At 41.4% G+C, this 17264-nt stretch overlaps 1 protein-coding gene across 2 annotated transcripts; it reads left to right on the top strand.

Annotated features, from left to right (window-relative positions):
- The first annotated feature begins 1463 nt into the window (after positions 1-1463).
- Positions 1464-9394, top strand: LOC121288435 (eotaxin-like). Of its 2 annotated transcripts, none has more exons than XM_041206978.1 (4): positions 1464-1644; positions 1781-1901; positions 6679-6756; positions 8204-9394. In XM_041206978.1, the coding sequence occupies exons 1-4, from the start codon at positions 1569-1571 to the stop codon at positions 8223-8225; spliced, it is 297 nt and encodes a 98-aa protein (XP_041062912.1). In that variant the 5' UTR covers positions 1464-1568; the 3' UTR covers positions 8226-9394. The 2 variants fall into 2 exon arrangements, with proteins under 2 accessions (XP_041062912.1, XP_041062904.1); XM_041206970.1 differs by having other exon boundaries at positions 8198-9394.
- The last annotated feature ends 7870 nt before the right edge of the window (positions 9395-17264 follow it).

Here is a 17264-nt window from a genome sequence, read left to right as displayed (position 1 = left end):
GTTCCAATTGAAACTAACAGGTGTAAAATGCTATCATGTGGGTCTGCATAGAAACCAAAGCTGTGAAACTTTCTCAGTTCTTTGAACTGGGCCAAAGTATAATATGTTGTCAGGAACACTTTGTGGCATTTATACTTTTGCATCTAGTTATCATAAGGTGCTAAAGCAAAATACTGTGGAAGCTGAAAATCTGAACCACAAGCAGAGAATGTGGGGAATATTCTATAGATCAGGCAGCATCTGTGGAGAGAGAAACAAAGGCCCAAATCTTCCAGTCAGGGTCGATGCCAGGCGCTTTGATGCTGACAAGATAAGCACAACACCAGGCTCATTGGTGATGGCCAGCTCATTGTTTACCTTTGTTCATGAAGAACAGCACTTGTGTGATCATTGCAGGGCTGCTGGTACCAAGGAAAATGTCCGAATATAGATTACCTGCAAAGCATATATCTGCAGTGTGATGGAACACTCTCTGCTTGCAGCTACAACACTCAAGAAGCTTGACACAACTCCGGACAAAGCAAACAAAAACAGAAAGTGCTGGAGATACTCAGCAGGTCTAACAGCATCTGTGGAGAAAAAGAAACAGGGTTAATGTTTCAAGTCCTTATATGGACTCACAACGTTAATTATGTTTTTTTTTCTCCACAGATGCTGTTAGACCTGCTGAGTTTCTCCAGCATTTTCTGTTTTGGTTACAGATTTCCAGCATCCGCAGTATTTTGCTTTTATCAGGACAAAACAACCTGTTTGATCGGGAGTTCATCCACCACCTTAAACATTGATCCCCTCCACCACCAGCATCCCGTGGCTGCAGTGTGTCCCATCTACAGGAAGCAAAGTGGCAACTCAACGAACTCTCTTTGATAGCAGCTCCCAAACCCATAAGTACCACCATCTGGAGGGCCAAGGATAGCAGGAGTGTGATAAAGCTTTCATCTTCAAGTTCTGCTCCGAGTCACACATCATCCTGCCTTGGAGGTCCCTTCATGATCATGGATCAAAATGAGAGCTTTGTGGGGAATCATCACTTGAAGGTGAAGAAGTAGGCCCACTACCACCTTCTCAAGAGCAACTGGGGGTGAGCAGTATGCTCTGGTCCTTCTAGCAATGCCTATGCTACCAGACTGAATATAAAACAACACCTGTTCTTGCAGGAGAGAAATGATACAAGAATTAATTAGAGAGAAAACTTAGAGAAATGCATGTAAAGCCAGTTATCTTTGCAGATAAATTGTGAGAGAAGAGATGTATATTTAAAATGCCATGGAACAAGTTCTCAACAGTCAGAAGAGCTGAACTTCTTGTTTTGATTTTCAGAAGTGAATAATTACTTTTCCCCCAGACCTTGAAAGTAACAAGTTACACAGTTAAAAACCACGTAGACGTAACTGACATTAACTGCAGACCGCTTTCCTGTGCGCTTTTTTTATGATAGTCGCTTCAAAAAGGGGAAGTAAGCTAACCGTGGCAAACACACGAGGGCACAACCATTTCTAACCTCACTACAGCAGTTTCTGCTGAAGAGTCAGGTTGCAAAAAAGGAGACATTCCTCAGAGAGTCTACAATGCATTCCAATAGAATGCTCCAAATTGCTGTCATTTTTCTGCTGTTTGGGGTCATCTTCGTGTCGAGCAACCCATGTACGTTTTGCTTTTTTTATATCCTCTGCATTTGAAAAACAGAGTATTTTGATTTGAAAGAGCCTGTTGAATGATAATGAAATCATCATTGTGTAGGTTTCATGTTGGACTACAGCAGAGCTATTTTATTTTTCAGATCTCCGACCAAGCAAGGTTATCACAAACTGCTGCAAGCGGGTGTCTGGAAGGAAAATACCTTATAATGTTACACATTACAGGATACAGAATGCCCTTGCTCCTTGTGTGGAAGCTGTAATGTAAGTAACTATGTTTAATCAAATCATCTCAAATGTTCAACACTTTTTTATTCATTCACGGGATGTGAGTGTTGCTGGTAATTAAGGCCATCCTAATTGCTTTCAAGATGATGATGGTGTGTTGCCTTCTTGAACACAACTGACTGGTTTGCTCTGCCATTCCGGAGGGCAGTTAAGAGTCAACCACATTTCTGTGATTCAGGAATCACAAACAAGGCAAGTGTGGCAGATTCTCCTTCACTAAAGAAAATCATTGAACAACATGGGTTTTTACCTTAATCAGGGAGTTTCATGGTCACCATTACTGACACTAGGTTATTTGAGTTTAAATTCCCCAGCTGTCATGGTGCGATTTGTCATGTCTCTGGATCATTAGCCCAGGGATCTAGATTATTAGTCTGGCAACATATTCACTATGCTAACATACATTGAATGTTTTAAATATCCCAGGTTTTTTTATTTTCTTTTTCTCCTAATATTTTCTCCTCTTTCCTTGAAGGCTCAGATTGTTCTTGGGTGGTGCTCCACCTACCAGTTATTCTCTGATTACCTTGGCACTGGGCATATTTTCAAGCAATATCAGTCCTGGAATTTCTATTGTTTAGATGTTGGTTCAAGGAGGATATTGTTTTTGGAAAACAAATGCCACCTAGGCACACCCAAGAAAAATGCCCTGCTGGAAATGGTACCTCTAGATTCAATGGTGCCGTACCCAAGCTTGTGTTATGAAATACAGCCGCAATGAGGTGTGTGGCAGCTGGTATTTTACGGGCCATCAGCTTTGTATGTTCATGTGTTGACTGTTCTCAGGAGAGAAGCTCTGAAGCGAGAACAAATATACAGTAATATATTGGTAAAGCGCAACAAAGCACAATAACATAGCAGCGGGGAGGATGAGGTGAAGGGGGTATCCAAACAGAAGTTGTTGTATTTTCTGATTTCCTAAAAAAGAACAAAGGACAGAAATTTTTTGGTGTCCCAAAATTCTTTGGCATAGATCGGAAAAGGTTTTTAATTGACAAAAGAGTCGACAAAACCATGTTGGCATCTAAATGGGTTGGAACAGTGAGCTTCCCACCTTGCTGACTGCGTACAAATCTGATGACTACGAAACTGATATTCATTGGCCCTTGTAAATAGTGCAACTGAAACATTAAACTGGCATACCCAGTTACAAATCATCTTAGAGATCTCTACTGCTAATTCTAACAGAGATCAGAGGTTCCCATAAGACATTCCTCTGTCTGCTACATAAGGTATTAATTGATCAGCTTAATTGAGTTAGCAGCTCTGGTGTAATAGTGAACCAGATAATTTTGTGCATGCACATTAAATGGCCATCTAGGGGAGTCATACAAATGCTTTGACTGTATGTCACTAATAGTTCCTACAATAATTTATAATCATACATTTTTATATATTAAAAACACTTCATAAATTCAAGTAAATGTTTTTGCTATGAAAATAAGTAGATTCTAATGTGCACTCTAGATTAGCATAAACCTTCTAAATCCCAAGCTTTCCACACTTTTATCCCCAACCAGGCCAGTATTGAGGGCTCTCCACTTCTTTCTTGCACAAAGGCCCAACAAATTTCCATCCACCATCACTCTCCTCTGCCTGGTTGAGCTTGTTCTCACTCTGAACAACTTCTCCAAATAAAAGCTATTGTCTTATATGCCCACATGCGTTCTAGCTAAACCTGCCTGATGTGGAATATGTGGAACATTCTTTGTTCCAGTCCTACTCAAGCTCTCTCCCTCAGCTCTTTCTGTAGTAGATTGAGTGCTGTATTGGTGTCATTTTCTGCTTTCACTCTGAATTGTAAAGCTTCATCAACTTTGCTTCCAATTTCCACTCTTCCCCCACAACATGATCCATCTCTGAATCTTCCACTTCCGGACGCCAATGTCTCCATTTCTGGGAATAGGCTATCAACCACCAATCACTATAAGCCCACTGATTGGGCTGCCATCGACTGCACTTCTTCATACCTGGAAGGACCCTATTCCATCCTCCCAGTTCCCCCATCTCCATTGCATCTGTTCAGATGCTCTACACTAATGCTTCCGATATATCTTCCTTATTTTTCAACCAAGTATCCCCACCACTGTAGTTGACAAGGCTGTCAACCATGTTCAAACTATCTCATGCACTTCTGCTCTCACTCATTTCCATTTCTCCCAGAGCTATGATAGGGTTCCCCTCATGCTCACCTTCCACCCCAACAGCGTCCATATTAAACAATTCATCTTCCACCATTTCCACCAACTCCAACGTGATGCACCCACCAATCTTCCCCTCCCTTTTCAACATTCCAAAGGGGCCATTCCATCCATGACACCCTGGTCCACTGCTCAGATGATCATAACACCTCCTCCCTTTTACATAGCACCTTTCAATGCAAGTGCAGGAGATGCAATACCTATCCTTTCAGCTCCTCCCTTCTCACCATCCAAGGCATCAATCCACATGAATCAACAACTTACTTGTACTTTTTTCAATTTAGTAGGCTGCATTTGCTGCTCACAATGTGGTCTCCACTACACTGGGGAGACCAAACACTGATGGGTGACCATTTTGTGGAGCAGCTCCATTCAGTCTGCAAGCATGATCCCAAGCTTCCAGTCAGCTGTCATTTTAATTTCCTGTATTGATCCCATTCTGACCTTCCTGGCCTGAAACAGTCTTCTAATAAAGTTCAAAGCAAGCTCAAGGAACAACACCTAATCTTTAAACTCAGCATTTTAGAGACTTCTGAGGCCAGATTTTCAAAGGGCTGTAGGGTCAAGACAAGATGCTGGTGTAATTTAAATATTGTATTTCCAGAGGTCTCATAAGGATCCCAACACCTACATTCGAATTTTCAAAGGATTGATTGGGGGGGGGGGGTGGAAATAGAACAGGGAACCTGCTCCCCACTAATTAATGACACCTTAAACTACTTAATGGGCTTGTTAAGGGGTCTGTGCATTTTCAATTGCAACTTTGAATCATTAATTCGGTGAGCTCAAGCAGTCTGGTGAACATTAGTGCATAGCGGTCAGGTTTGCTGCAGGGCCATCAGAAACTTTATCGCCATTTATTTAAAGCTGATTTTTCTTGGACCTCCTTGTGCCAGTTCCAGGGTTCTACCCTAATCTAGCCTGCATGAAAACTTTCATTGTCTTGGATGCTGCTGGCCCCCAGAGGTGGGATCTGCCTGTTCTCTTTGGCATGGCAACAGCAGGCTCTGTCATGGCTGTCATCTGCCTTTGCTGCTGACACCAGGCAGGCAGCTCCCATCTCCTGGAGGTACTCAGTGCCACAAATTAGATGCCGAGCTTACCCCCTGGCCAATTGAGCCATTTGAATTTTAAAGTCACATTGCGAGAGCTCGGGTGTGGAGTCAGGGCTTGGAATTCATCTGGATGTCAGGTTCTCAACCTCACATCAAGAAACAAGCCTCAGGGAACAGCATTGAGTTCAGCAATCATAGATCATTATCTATGGAACCTTTTTTTTTGTGTTTCTTTCATGGTTTTTTACTCTTGTTTCTTTTTTGTTTCCTTCACTTTGCATTTGACGGCATTCACCTGCCATTCACATGTCATCCAGGTAAATGTTGTTTCTTTACTTGGTCCCTTTCCCACCCCTTCTGGCCTTTCAATATAAAACCTTTTCTCATTTAATCACCTCCACCATACCACAGAACTTCCCTTTTATTCTTCTTCCCAGCTTACCCCTTTTCACTTACTCAAAGCCTAAAACATTCCTAACACCTCCCAGTTTTGTGTTAACTCTTGTTTCTCTCCCCAGTAATACTGCTTGATCTGCTGAAGGTTTTTACCATTTTGTATTTTTATTTCGGACCCCCACCATCTGCAGCATGTTGCTTTTGTACAGATCTTCCATTAGAAGTTTCAAAAATCAGCTGCATAAAATAAAAAAGAATAGAAATCCTGGCTACTTCCCCTTATTGTCATTGTTTTCTTCTGCACAGTCTTGTTGTAAATCCCAATTAGCAATATTATTGCACAAATGAAACCTGCTTATAGTGAATACAAAAACCAAATAAATATGGATGTTAGAAACCTGAAATAAAAACAAAAAATGCTGGAAATACTCAGCTTGTCTAGTAGCATCTGGATTTCTGCAAAATTTATTCATGGGATGTGGGTGCTGCTGGCTAGGCCAGAATTTATTGCCTTTGTTCAGAGGGCAATCAACCATATTGGTCTGATTAGCCAGACCAGGAAAGTAGATTTCCTTCCCCAAATGACATTAATGACCCAGTCAGGTTTTATGCTACAACTGGCAATGGTTTCACCAGATTTTTAATCCCAGATTTTTATTGAATTCAAGCTTTATTATTTGTTTTGGTGGGATTTGAACCCAAGCCCCCAGAGCATTACCTCAGTCTCTAGAATGCTAATACCACTATGTCACCACTTCCTCTTGATGCTACTTGATCTGCTTATATCATGAACTTGGATTATATAATACCAGGGCAATGATGCCAAGGATGAGATTCAGGAAGAAAAGGTAACAGTCACTGAACTTCACTGTCATAAGGAGTACAATAATGTTTCCATCATATTGTAATGGCTACTTAGAGTGAAAATTTGGAATACTTCCTATCTTTATCTCGATACATAGCACGCAGTTAAAAAAAAAGCTTCACCCATCAATGATGACTCATGGCTCCAATCATTATCCATTTAAACTGTGCACAAAAATTATTTGTATTTATCCTCTTCAGAGTTCCAAAAATATTCTAACTTCTCTACTATTATAGCTTCTACACTGTGGAGAAAGGACCCATCTGTTCCAATCCAGTCGCTGGGTGGGTTCCATCAAAGATCAGAGAGATCCAGTAAGTTGAACTTAATGTTAGTCAGATGTTACTTGCTTGGCTTACTATTTACTTTCAGTGCTTAATGCAATTCTCATTTCTTCTGATATAGGTTAAGTATTTGCAGCCTTAATATCCAGCACACTTTAGTGGCAAGAGCCAGCAGTTTTTAAAATGCAAAAGAATAAGATCAATTTTAGGGATTTATTTAATCCTGTCTACCTTTTGACTTGGTTAAGCACTTTTGTCACTGAGAGCTGCATAATTCATTAACCATAGATTGTATTTCTCTTTGTTCTGCCTTGAGAGCCCCTACTGAAGATAATAAACATGCAGGTTTCCCTCTGTTCGTCTTCCAATAGTAACTGGAGACAAATTGGTTCAAAAGTAAGGAAGAGTGCACTCAGATGTCTCCACTTCGGCACAATGAAAATCAATGCCCTCGCACTATAGCAAAAGTACCTTCAGTTGAAACAGAGAGTCTAGACAGGTGGTAAACTTGTTTTAAGGGAGTTATTGAATAAGGGAGATGAATTAACAGCGATCAACATAAAATCATTCTTCATTTTAACTTTAGTTCTGTATCCTTCCACTTTGTAAATCCTCTAACAAGAAGCTCCATGATGTCATTAGTACTCCAGTTAATCGTTAAATTGTTGAACTTTAAGGTTATATTGTATTAAAAGGCACACTTTAACAAACATCATTTAAGGCACCAGATTTTTGTTGAGAAACCTCCTTTCAGTTCTATGCGAACATTCCATTCTGCAGGATTATTTTCTAACAGCAAACAGGTTTTCACATAAAGCAACCCTTTACCTGCCTTCATTAGTGTATGCTTTTAGGCAAATTTCTCACAATGCATTACTAATTATTAATATGCATTCCTTTTCTGTCTCCTATTTTCCAATTTCCTATCTCTCACACATCATTTCTTTTTCAATTTTATTAATGCTTCTATATTGACAGTTTCTGTGACTTTTGTTCATTTTGTTCCTCATTATCTTCCTTCTCCCTGCATCCCTATGGTGAAGTCATGCCAATACAGCGCACTTGAACTCATCCTCTCCCCGGATCTCAAATGCATTGAAGTCCTTAGGGCCCTTCAGCCTTTGCTTTTCCTAAAACCTTGGCATCACCTTCTAAATAATTTCTGATTTACCACATCTTTGCTTTCTCTCTTTTCAACGCATGAACCTTGAATTTTCAGCGAGGATTCTCATTTTAAAACAAATGATTTCTTCCAATTCTCCCATGCTTGTTCTCTCTTTGTTAGCTTTCATGTTAATTTTTCCCTTGGTCTTGATATGACTATTTTTCTTGTTATTGGCAAATATCTCTCTTTCCTAAAGTGTGTTCCAATATTGTACCTAGTCATTCCTATAAAACATCAAAGTTTATTAACAGCATTATGTCAGTAGTTTGAGGTTATATTCTCTTATTATCTTTTGTTTCTTTCAAGAAACAGGATGGAGACTGGCAGTACCTAACAATGACAAATGGACGGAAACAGGCACCATCGTTCAGTTATGCAAAGAATGCCTGTATGTTTGTTGTAATTTTTGATTTCTGAGTCACTTATTTCTTACAGAAACCCAATAGGTCTCAAAATTTCTGTTCACAATAACGATCAAGTAAAAATTGTTTTGAATGTCTGAATCTGCTGGACATCTGAAGCCCATGATTGAAAAGTCAATTTTACCAATGAATGTTAAGACATTTTATTCTCATTTTGTAAATTGAATTCTCAAGTCACTCATAGTACTCAAGCTTAATCAGACTATCCCAGAATGAAACTTAAGAATTAATATTTTATCTGTAATCTTATGACCTTTCAATTATTTTATTACCCATCTAATTTTTAAACTTTGGAATATTCTATGTACTATACTTCAAAGATTAACATAGGCACAATTTAATTAGAAATATGTGAAGTAAGTTATCTTAATGCTTGAAATGCAACAATAATATGATGCCTGAAAGTACTGTTAGATCTAGGATTCCAAATTGAAAGCTCTGCTCATAATTCCAAGCCTCATATGCAGAGGGTCCAGTTCATTATAAGGCAGTTAGTGAAAACATGCCTGTGCAGTAATGATGTTCTTTGTTCCCAAACCAGCTTCAGCATATTTTTCTGGCCCAACTGTATGTTTGTTTTATATTGCTATAAAGCAGAACCTTTGTGATGCCCTTCATCATGCCTTATTTGCATTTTTGTTGGGCAAAAGGAATAGGGAATGAAGGTGGTAAATTAAGCTAAGGCACAGATTAACCATGATCTAATTGACAGAGTCAACAGGCTAATAGTACACCTTGTTCATATATTCGTAGAATGTCAACCATCAGAGCATTGAACACAAAGATGGATTTAACATTGTTTGGGAGTGAATTGTAATTTCAGAATTAAATCAAAAGCTTCAGGAAATATTATTAATAAGAGCTCCACTGTTATCTCTACAGTATATGCAGCTATATTAAAATAGTGTTAAGGAGGTTGCAACAGTATTATTTAGAATATCGTGCATTTCTTTGGTGGCATAGGTCATTTATATATGAGGAATTTATTTTAGATACGCTGCTAAGTATGTTAAACATTTATTTTTCTATTTTACAAATTTGGATTTTGTTATTGCTTATTAATAAAGGATAATGTAGCCTGCCTCATTTGTCTTCCTTAAAAATACTTTATATAAGCATTGATAGGCAATCATGTTTCTGCAGGTATGATATTCCAATGTAAAATCCCGAAATATTTTCCATGGCCAGGATATTGAGGTCAGCGAGCAGGAGGTGGGGCCCGCTCGCTGACACATAAAATGATGCGGGATGACGTCGGGCAGAATTCCCGACGTCACCCTATGTCATTTCAATTTTCAGGTTGGCGGGGGCGCAGCTAAATCAGCCGTGCGCCCGCCAACTTGTCAATGGCCAATTGAGGCCATTTAAAAACTAATTGAAGTAATTAATGGACCTGCCCATCCAACCTTAAGTTTGGCGGGCAGGCCTGGAGCCCTGGCGGGCTTCAGACAAAGCATGAAACCTCACCCACGAGCAGGATGAGATTTCATGAGGGTTTTTAAAAATTTAATAAAAGTCTGAATAAAAATGATGGACAGTATCACATTAGGAGACATTTCAGGGAAATATTATTTTTGTCCATTGACCATTTTTGAATTTGGCGCTGATCTCCCTGAGGCAGCACTTAGCCTCAGGGAGATGAGTGCGCTCTTTCATGTGCATGCACGAAAGAGCGCACTCTCGGCTTAGGGAATCCCCCCCTCCCCCGCCTGCACAGGGAGCACATAGCACTTCCTGGTGGACCTCACGCTGGGCAGGCCTTAATTGGCTCACCTACATAAAATGGCGGTGCACTCCCAATCAGAGGCGCCGATTGGAGGTGCGCCTGCACGTGCCCGCTCCTGCACATCCCCCCCCAACGGGGGGAAAATTCTTCCCCATGAATTCCCTTGAGAACAAAAGCACTTGTAGCATTCCTTTTATATTCTGATTAAAATGATACACACTCATTTAATCCAAATGTGCTTTGCCCAAAGGCAGGTTTTTGGCTCATTGTCTGCTGATGCTTCATCCTGAGCTGTTTTATTCACAATTTTTTTTGTCTGTGGTAGTTTACCATTGCCTTCCACTCTCAGGGGCAGGACAAGGAGGCAGGTCCCAATTCTACCTCAGCCCAAACGGGAATCAAATCAATGCCATTATTCTGAACTTCACATGAGCCATCCAAAGGTAACCAAACCCAGAAGGAAAAAGACAGTAAAAACTGGGAAATAAGAGAATAAGAGTACTGGTCCAAACTGTTTTTTCTTTCAGTGATACAAGTGTTATAAAGGATTACTTTCTAATCAGCAACTACACACGATAAAATCTATCCCCACTAAGCTTTGTAGGCTTTGTACTTCATGAATTGCCCATTTGGCCTCACTGTGTCAGTTTGGCTCAGTTGAGTCAGGAGTCTCTGCGTTCATGGCACTGCTATTGGCTTAACTATGTAATTACACAAAAGCACTGTATTGTTATGGTGCCATCTGTTGGATGAGACAGTAAACTCAGGCTCCATTCACCTTCTCAAGGAGTCCTACAGGATTTTATGGCATTATTTGGGAGAAAGGCAGGGTGTTCTCCAGCATCCTGACGAACACTTCTCCCTCAACTATAACAGTGACTACACTTCAAAAAACATTGGTTCTAAACTGCTTTGGAACATCCTGAGGTTGTGAAAGGCACATATTGAATGTGAGTTCTTTCTTTTCTTTATTCAACACTGCTGAAAGCAGATGACCTGGTGAGTCATTTATTTGCTGTTTGTCAAACCCTACTGATTGAAATAAAAACAAAAAACTGCGGATGTTGGAAATCCAAAACAAAAACAAAATTACCTGGAAAAACTCAGCAGGTCTGGCAGCATCGGGAGTCATGAAGACTCGAAACGTCAACTCTTTTCTTCTCCGCCAATGCTGCCAGACCTGCTGAGTTTTTCCAGGTAATTTTGTTTTTGTGCTGCTGATTGAAAGTTAGTTGATGTGCTGGTTCAAATAATAACTGAGTGCTGTACCTCATTGGGCATAAAGCACCTTGGGCCATCCTGAACAATCTTTATTTAAGAGGAATTGATTGTATGTGTAACCAGGTGGAATAGAACAGCAAAATGCTTATAATCAGATCTGAGTGTAATAGGATTCACTGTCCTAGAACTTCCTTAATGAATTGAAATGCAATTTTTTGCACAATTGAAGGGAAACACATCTATAAATTACCATCTGGAAAGCGTTACAGTGTTGCAGGTGGGATGTGTCAGGTGGGTCAAATCCACTTGGGAAACTTGGCCATGCTATCACAATGGTTTTGCAATTTGTATTTTTTATGAGAAGCTTTGGGCACTGACTTCAGAAGTAATGAGTCCACTAACAACTTTAGAGATTTTAAAAATTAAATTAAAACATTTATTAACACAAGAAAAGAATTCAAACACATACATAAGATTACAGTTACTTGATATAACAAATCCCAAAATTCCTAATTTACCTGACTCCCAACTACACACCCCCTTTAAGGCAACAGCCCAAAATAGATTTTAAATTTAAATAAGCAAGGTTACCACTGCACCCACTGGATAGTGGAGTTCCTAAGGCTTTCAACACAACTTTAGTTACTGGTTCAGCACTTCTTCAGAGTAGCTGGGGGCTTTCTCCAAGTCTAGTTCACACGATGTAGCTTTCCAGGTTTTCCACGGCTGCTCCGACATAGCCTTCCATCCTCCTTTATATATGTTTCTCTCTCTTTAATGTGTAAAATCCCATTATTCTACATGCCTTTGGAAATGTATTTTTCCCATGATATAAAAATCTTTCATGTTGTCAATTTGGCCTTTTCCTTTTGGGAAAAGTAAATCTATTGCTTTGCCTCACTTACCTTGTCTGTTGTGAACATTACACCATCCCTTTGAAATCCAAAAATGCAAATTTCCTTCATTCCCTATCTGTGGAAACCTCATCCTAGGTTGTCCATCTCCATCTCAAAAGTCTGCTTTACACCTACTCTTATGATAATCTCAACCTCGTAGTTTAAGTGTCTCTAGTTTAATTAAATCAGTCACACAAACAGAATCATCCATACTCAACCCATAAGCCTACAATAATATTGTAAAAAATATGATAGTTTTGTGACAAAAGCAAATAGAAGCAAACCAATAATTCACAATAACTTTGTGAATGCTTTACAATATGAGGATCAAACTGAAAACTGGAACTGATTCTGGTCTCATTTGCACACTCTCTCCTTCCCCTCACACCACCTTTTGCAGTCTAGATCCATGCACAAGAGAACCCTGCTTATAGCCTTAGATCACATGAGAGTTTTCTTATGACCTGCTTGCTGAGTACATGGTGGCACATGGTACAAGGATATTGATTCAGAAAAACTAGATTCAAAATCATTTTTCTGTACCCAGAATTTGGCAAATGCAAAAAAAATTAAAATGTTGGGCTTGGAAAATGTGTATTTCTTGCCTTTATAGCTAACTAGGTTATTAATAAGGTTATTACTATTTAACTTCATTAGAAACTAACATTTAACTTTCTTAAATGCCCTTTCTGTAGCATGATAGAGTAAGAAAAATTAGAAACAAGGCACAGTATAAAATATGTCAAGGATTCTGGGAGATTGTGTCACGTTTTAAAAAGCTTGCTGCAGATGGAAACTAAACGTCCTTGAATCCTGTCTGTGAAAACTTGTTGTGCGAGGGGGAAAAACAAGAATAGAATTTAGAGACCCACCTGGGTAGGTGACCACAGGATACAAAAGCCTTGACATTCAATGGTGCATATGAAGGTCATTATGTAAGGTTAGCAGAATGAATTATCCCTGGTTAGTCAAGAAAAGCATGATTACCACGGGGCTGAAGATGATTAGGGAGAGTGAGCAGTTGATTGGATAAGAGCCAGGATAAAAGAGACCCTCCTGATCAGGTTCACACGGCGCAGAAAACTAGGGCCTGAATTAGTCGTTCGTTAGGCGCATGTGATTGGCAGGCCCAGAAGCAGATGGGAAATGGGCCTCTGGCTGCGAACAGCCCCCGGCTGCAATTTCACATTGGTTGGCCAATTAACGGCTGGCTAGCGTGAAACGAATGCTGAGGAATGCTCAGCACTGCTGGGGTGGAGGCTGGGAGAGGGCAGGCACCAATCCAACTGAGGGTGCGGGTGAGCACTTCTAGTGAGCTCCCCAAGGAGCTGTAGACCTCCACAGAATAAAGGTAACAACAAAAATGCTGCAAAATATGTCCATGCAGCGCAGTCAAACACTTGAAAGTATACCTCATAAAAAGCCCAGATATCCCTTTTTATTTTTTTCCCCACGGAGATTTCATTCCGCCCTGGATTGAGTTTTGAGCAAAAATGTGAATTCTCCCACCAGGGAGAATGGCCCGTCCGCCAACCCTAAATGAGGATGTGTGACGTAAAATCGCTGTTAACTGCATCGTTAATGGGCTTAATTGTCCGCTTAATTGTCAGCAGGTGTGCTTCCGGCTGTCGCATGTGCCTGCTGAATGAAAATTCGCGCAAGTGTGCGGTGATGTCAGGACGCTCACCCGACATCGCCTCGCAATATTTCACATCCGTTCAGGTAGGGTGCATGCCCACTCGTGGGATGTAAAATTTGGGCCTTGAAACCAGAGGACAAGAAATGAAAGAGAGAAAGAGAAAGAAGCTGGAAGATCAAAAGACCAAAGCTGCGAGAGAAGTAGTTGTGCATCACGGTTGGATTGGCATGGCTGGAAGATTAGCTGGCTAACAGGAAGCACAGAGTAGTCTTCTTCGGGTTGGCAAGATGTAACGAGTGGTATGCCACAGGGATCAGTGCTGGGATCTCATCTTGTTTACAATTTATATAAATGACTTGGATGAAGATATGGATGGGATCATTGCCAAATTTGCTGATGACGCAAAGATAGGTAGGAAAGCAAGTTGTGGAGAGGACATAAGGAGGCTGCAAAAAGATATAGATAGGTTAAATGAGTGGGCAAAGATCTGGCAAATGGAGTATTATGTGCAAAAATGTGAAATTGTCCATTTTGGCAGGGAGAATAAAAGATGAGCATAGCATCTAAATTGAGAGATTGCAAAACTCTGAGATGTAGAGGGATCTGGGTGTTTTAGTGCATGAATTGCAAAAGGCAAGTATGCAGGTGCAACAAATAACTAGGAAGGCTAATTGAATGCTATCATATATTGGGAGAGGAATTGCATACAAAAGTAGAGAGGTTATGTTTTGGTTATACAGAGGGAGGTGATAGTGGTATTGTTGCTGGACTAGTAATCCAGAGACCCAGGGTAATGCTCTGGGGACCTGGGTTTGAATCCTGCAGATGGTGGAATTTGAATTCAATAAAAATGAAAAAAACATTGTTATAATGACCGATCTACCTGCTGTCCTTACCTGGTCTGGCCTACATGTGACAGCAGACCCACAGCAATGTGGCTCACTCTGAAATGGGCTAGCAAACCACTCCGTTGTATCAAACTGCTACAAAGTCACTAAAAATGAATGAAACTAGATAGACCACTCTAGGTACTGGTAAAGACATGGCAAACACAGTCCTGTTGAACCTACAAAGCCCTCCTTACTAGTGCCAAAAGTGGGAGATCGATCTCAAAGACAAGCAACAGTCTGACGTATTCATCCTCATGGAATCATACCTTACAGCTAATGCTCCAGACATCACCATCACTGGGTATGTCCCAGCAGAGGAGGTGGCACAGTGGTATACAGTCAGAAGGGAGTTGCCCTGGAAGTCCTCAACATCAGACCCCATGAAGTCTCGTGGCATCAGGTCAAACAAGGGTAAGGAAACCTCCTGCTGAATAATCAGTCCATGTTGAACATCGCTTGGGGGAAGCATTGAGGGTGATGCGGGTGCGGAATGTACTCTGGGTGTGGGGAACTTCAATGTCCATCATCAAGAGTGGCTTGGTAGCATCACTACTGACCAAACTGGCCATGTCCTAAAGGACATAGCTGCTAGACTGGGTCTGTGGCAGGTGGTGAGGAACCAACAAGAGGGAAAAACATACCTCATCCTCACCAATCTGCCTGCTGCAGCTGCATCTGTCCATAACAGGATCGATAGGAATGGCTGCCTCACAGTTGTTGTGGAGACGAAGTCTCACCTTCACTTTGAGAATACCCTCCATTGTGTTGTGTTGCACTACCAGCATGCTAAATGGGATAGATTTTGAACAGATCTAGCAACTCAAGACTGGGCATCCATGAGGTGCTGTGGGCCATCAGCAGCAGCAAAACTGTACTCAACTACAATCTGTAACCTCATGGCCTGGCATAACCCCCCACTCTACCATTGCCATCAAGCCAGGGGATCAACACTGATTCAATGAAAAGTGCAGGAGGGCATGCCAGGAGCAGCACCAGGCATACCTAAAAATGAGGTGCCAACCTGGTGAAGCTATAACACAGGACTACTTGCATGCCAAACTGCATAAGCAGCAGATGATAGACAGAGTTAAGTGATCCCACAACCAACGGATCAGATCTAAGCTCTGTAGTCCTGCCACATCCAGTTGTGAATGGTGGTGGACAATTAAACAACTCACTGGAAGAAGAGGCTCCACAAATATCCCCATCCTCAATGATGGAGGAGCCCACCACATCAGTGCAAAAAATAAGGTAGAAGCATTTGTGACAATGTTCAGCCAGAAGTGCTGAATGGACGATCCATCTCTGCCTCCTCTGGAGGTCCCCAGCATCCAGCCAATTTGATTCATTCCATGTGATATCAAGAAATGACTGAAGGCACTGGATACTGCAAAGGCTATAGGCCCTGATATTATATTGGCAATAGTACTGAAGACTTGTGCTCCAGAACTTGCTGTGCCCCTAGCCAAGCTGTTCCAGTACAGCTACAACATTGGCATCTACCCGGCTAGGTGGAAAATTGCCCAGGTATGTCCTGGACACAAAAAGCAGGACAAACCCAACCCAGCCAATTACGGCTCCATCAGCCTACTCTCAATCATCAGTAAAGTCATGGAAGGGGTTATCAGCAGTGCTATCACTTGCTTAGCAATAACCTCCTCACTGATGCCCAGTTTGGGCCACACAGCTCCTGACCTTATTACAGCCTTGGTTCAAACATGGACAAAAGAGCTGAGCTCCCGAGGTGAGGTACGAGTGACTGCCCTTGACATCAAGGCAGCATTTGACCAAGTGTGGCATCAAGGAGCTCTAGCAAAACTGGAGTCAATGGGAATCAGGGGCAAAACTCTCCACTGGTTGGAGTCTTACCTAGCACAAAGGAAGATGATTACAGTTATTGGAGGTCAGCCATCTCAGCTCCAGGAACTCCACTGCAGGACTTCCTTAGGGTAGTGTCCTCAGGCCAACCATCTTCAGTTGCTTCATCAATGACCTTCTTTCCATCATAAGGTAAGAAGTGGGGATGTTGGCTGATGAGTGCACAATATTCAGTACCATTCGTGACTCTTCAGATACTGAAGCAGTCCATTCCAAATGCCACAAGACCTGCACAATATCCAGGCTTGAGCTGACAAGTGGCAAGTAACATCCGTGCCACACAAGTGCCAGGCAATGATCATCTCCAACAAGAGAGAATCTAACCATCGTCCATTGATGTTCAATGACATTACCATCACTGAATCCCCCAATGTCAACATCCAGGGGGTTACCACTGGCCAGAAACTGAACTGGGCTAGCCATATAAATACTCTGGCTACAAGAGAAGGTCAGATGCTAGGAACCCTGCGATGAGTAACTCACTTCCTGACTCCACAAAGCCTGCCCACCATCTACAAGGCACAAGTCAGGAGTATGGTGGAATACTCCCACTTGCTTGGATGAGTGCAATTCCCACAACACTCAAGAAGCTTGACTCCATACAGGACAAAGCAGCCCACTTGATTGGCACCACATCCACAAACATTCATTCCCTCCACCACTGACGCGCAGTAGCAGCAGTGTGCACTATCTACAAGAGG

The sequence above is a fragment of the Carcharodon carcharias genome, chromosome 2 (genome assembly GCF_017639515.1).
Source record: "Carcharodon carcharias isolate sCarCar2 chromosome 2, sCarCar2.pri, whole genome shotgun sequence".
In the NCBI taxonomy this organism is placed as follows: Eukaryota; Metazoa; Chordata; class Chondrichthyes; order Lamniformes; family Lamnidae; genus Carcharodon; species Carcharodon carcharias.
Note: the sequence above shows the minus strand (reverse complement) of the source record. Positions and strands in the feature narration are given on the sequence as shown.

What these genes read in the sequence shown, in the direction of transcription:
- LOC121288435 (XM_041206970.1), top strand. Translation starts at nt 1,569, where the DNA reads ATGCATTCCAATAGAATGCTCCAAATTGCTGTCATTTTTCTGCTGTTT. An exon ending in CCTTGTGTGGAAGCTGTAAT is followed by an intron (nt 1,902 to 6,678) that starts GTAAGTAACTAT and finishes CTACTATTATAG; the next exon opens with CTTCTACACTGTGGAGAAAG. An exon ending in TCAAAGATCAGAGAGATCCA is followed by an intron (nt 6,757 to 8,197) that starts GTAAGTTGAACT and finishes GTTTCTTTCAAG; the next exon opens with AAACAGGATGGAGACTGGCA.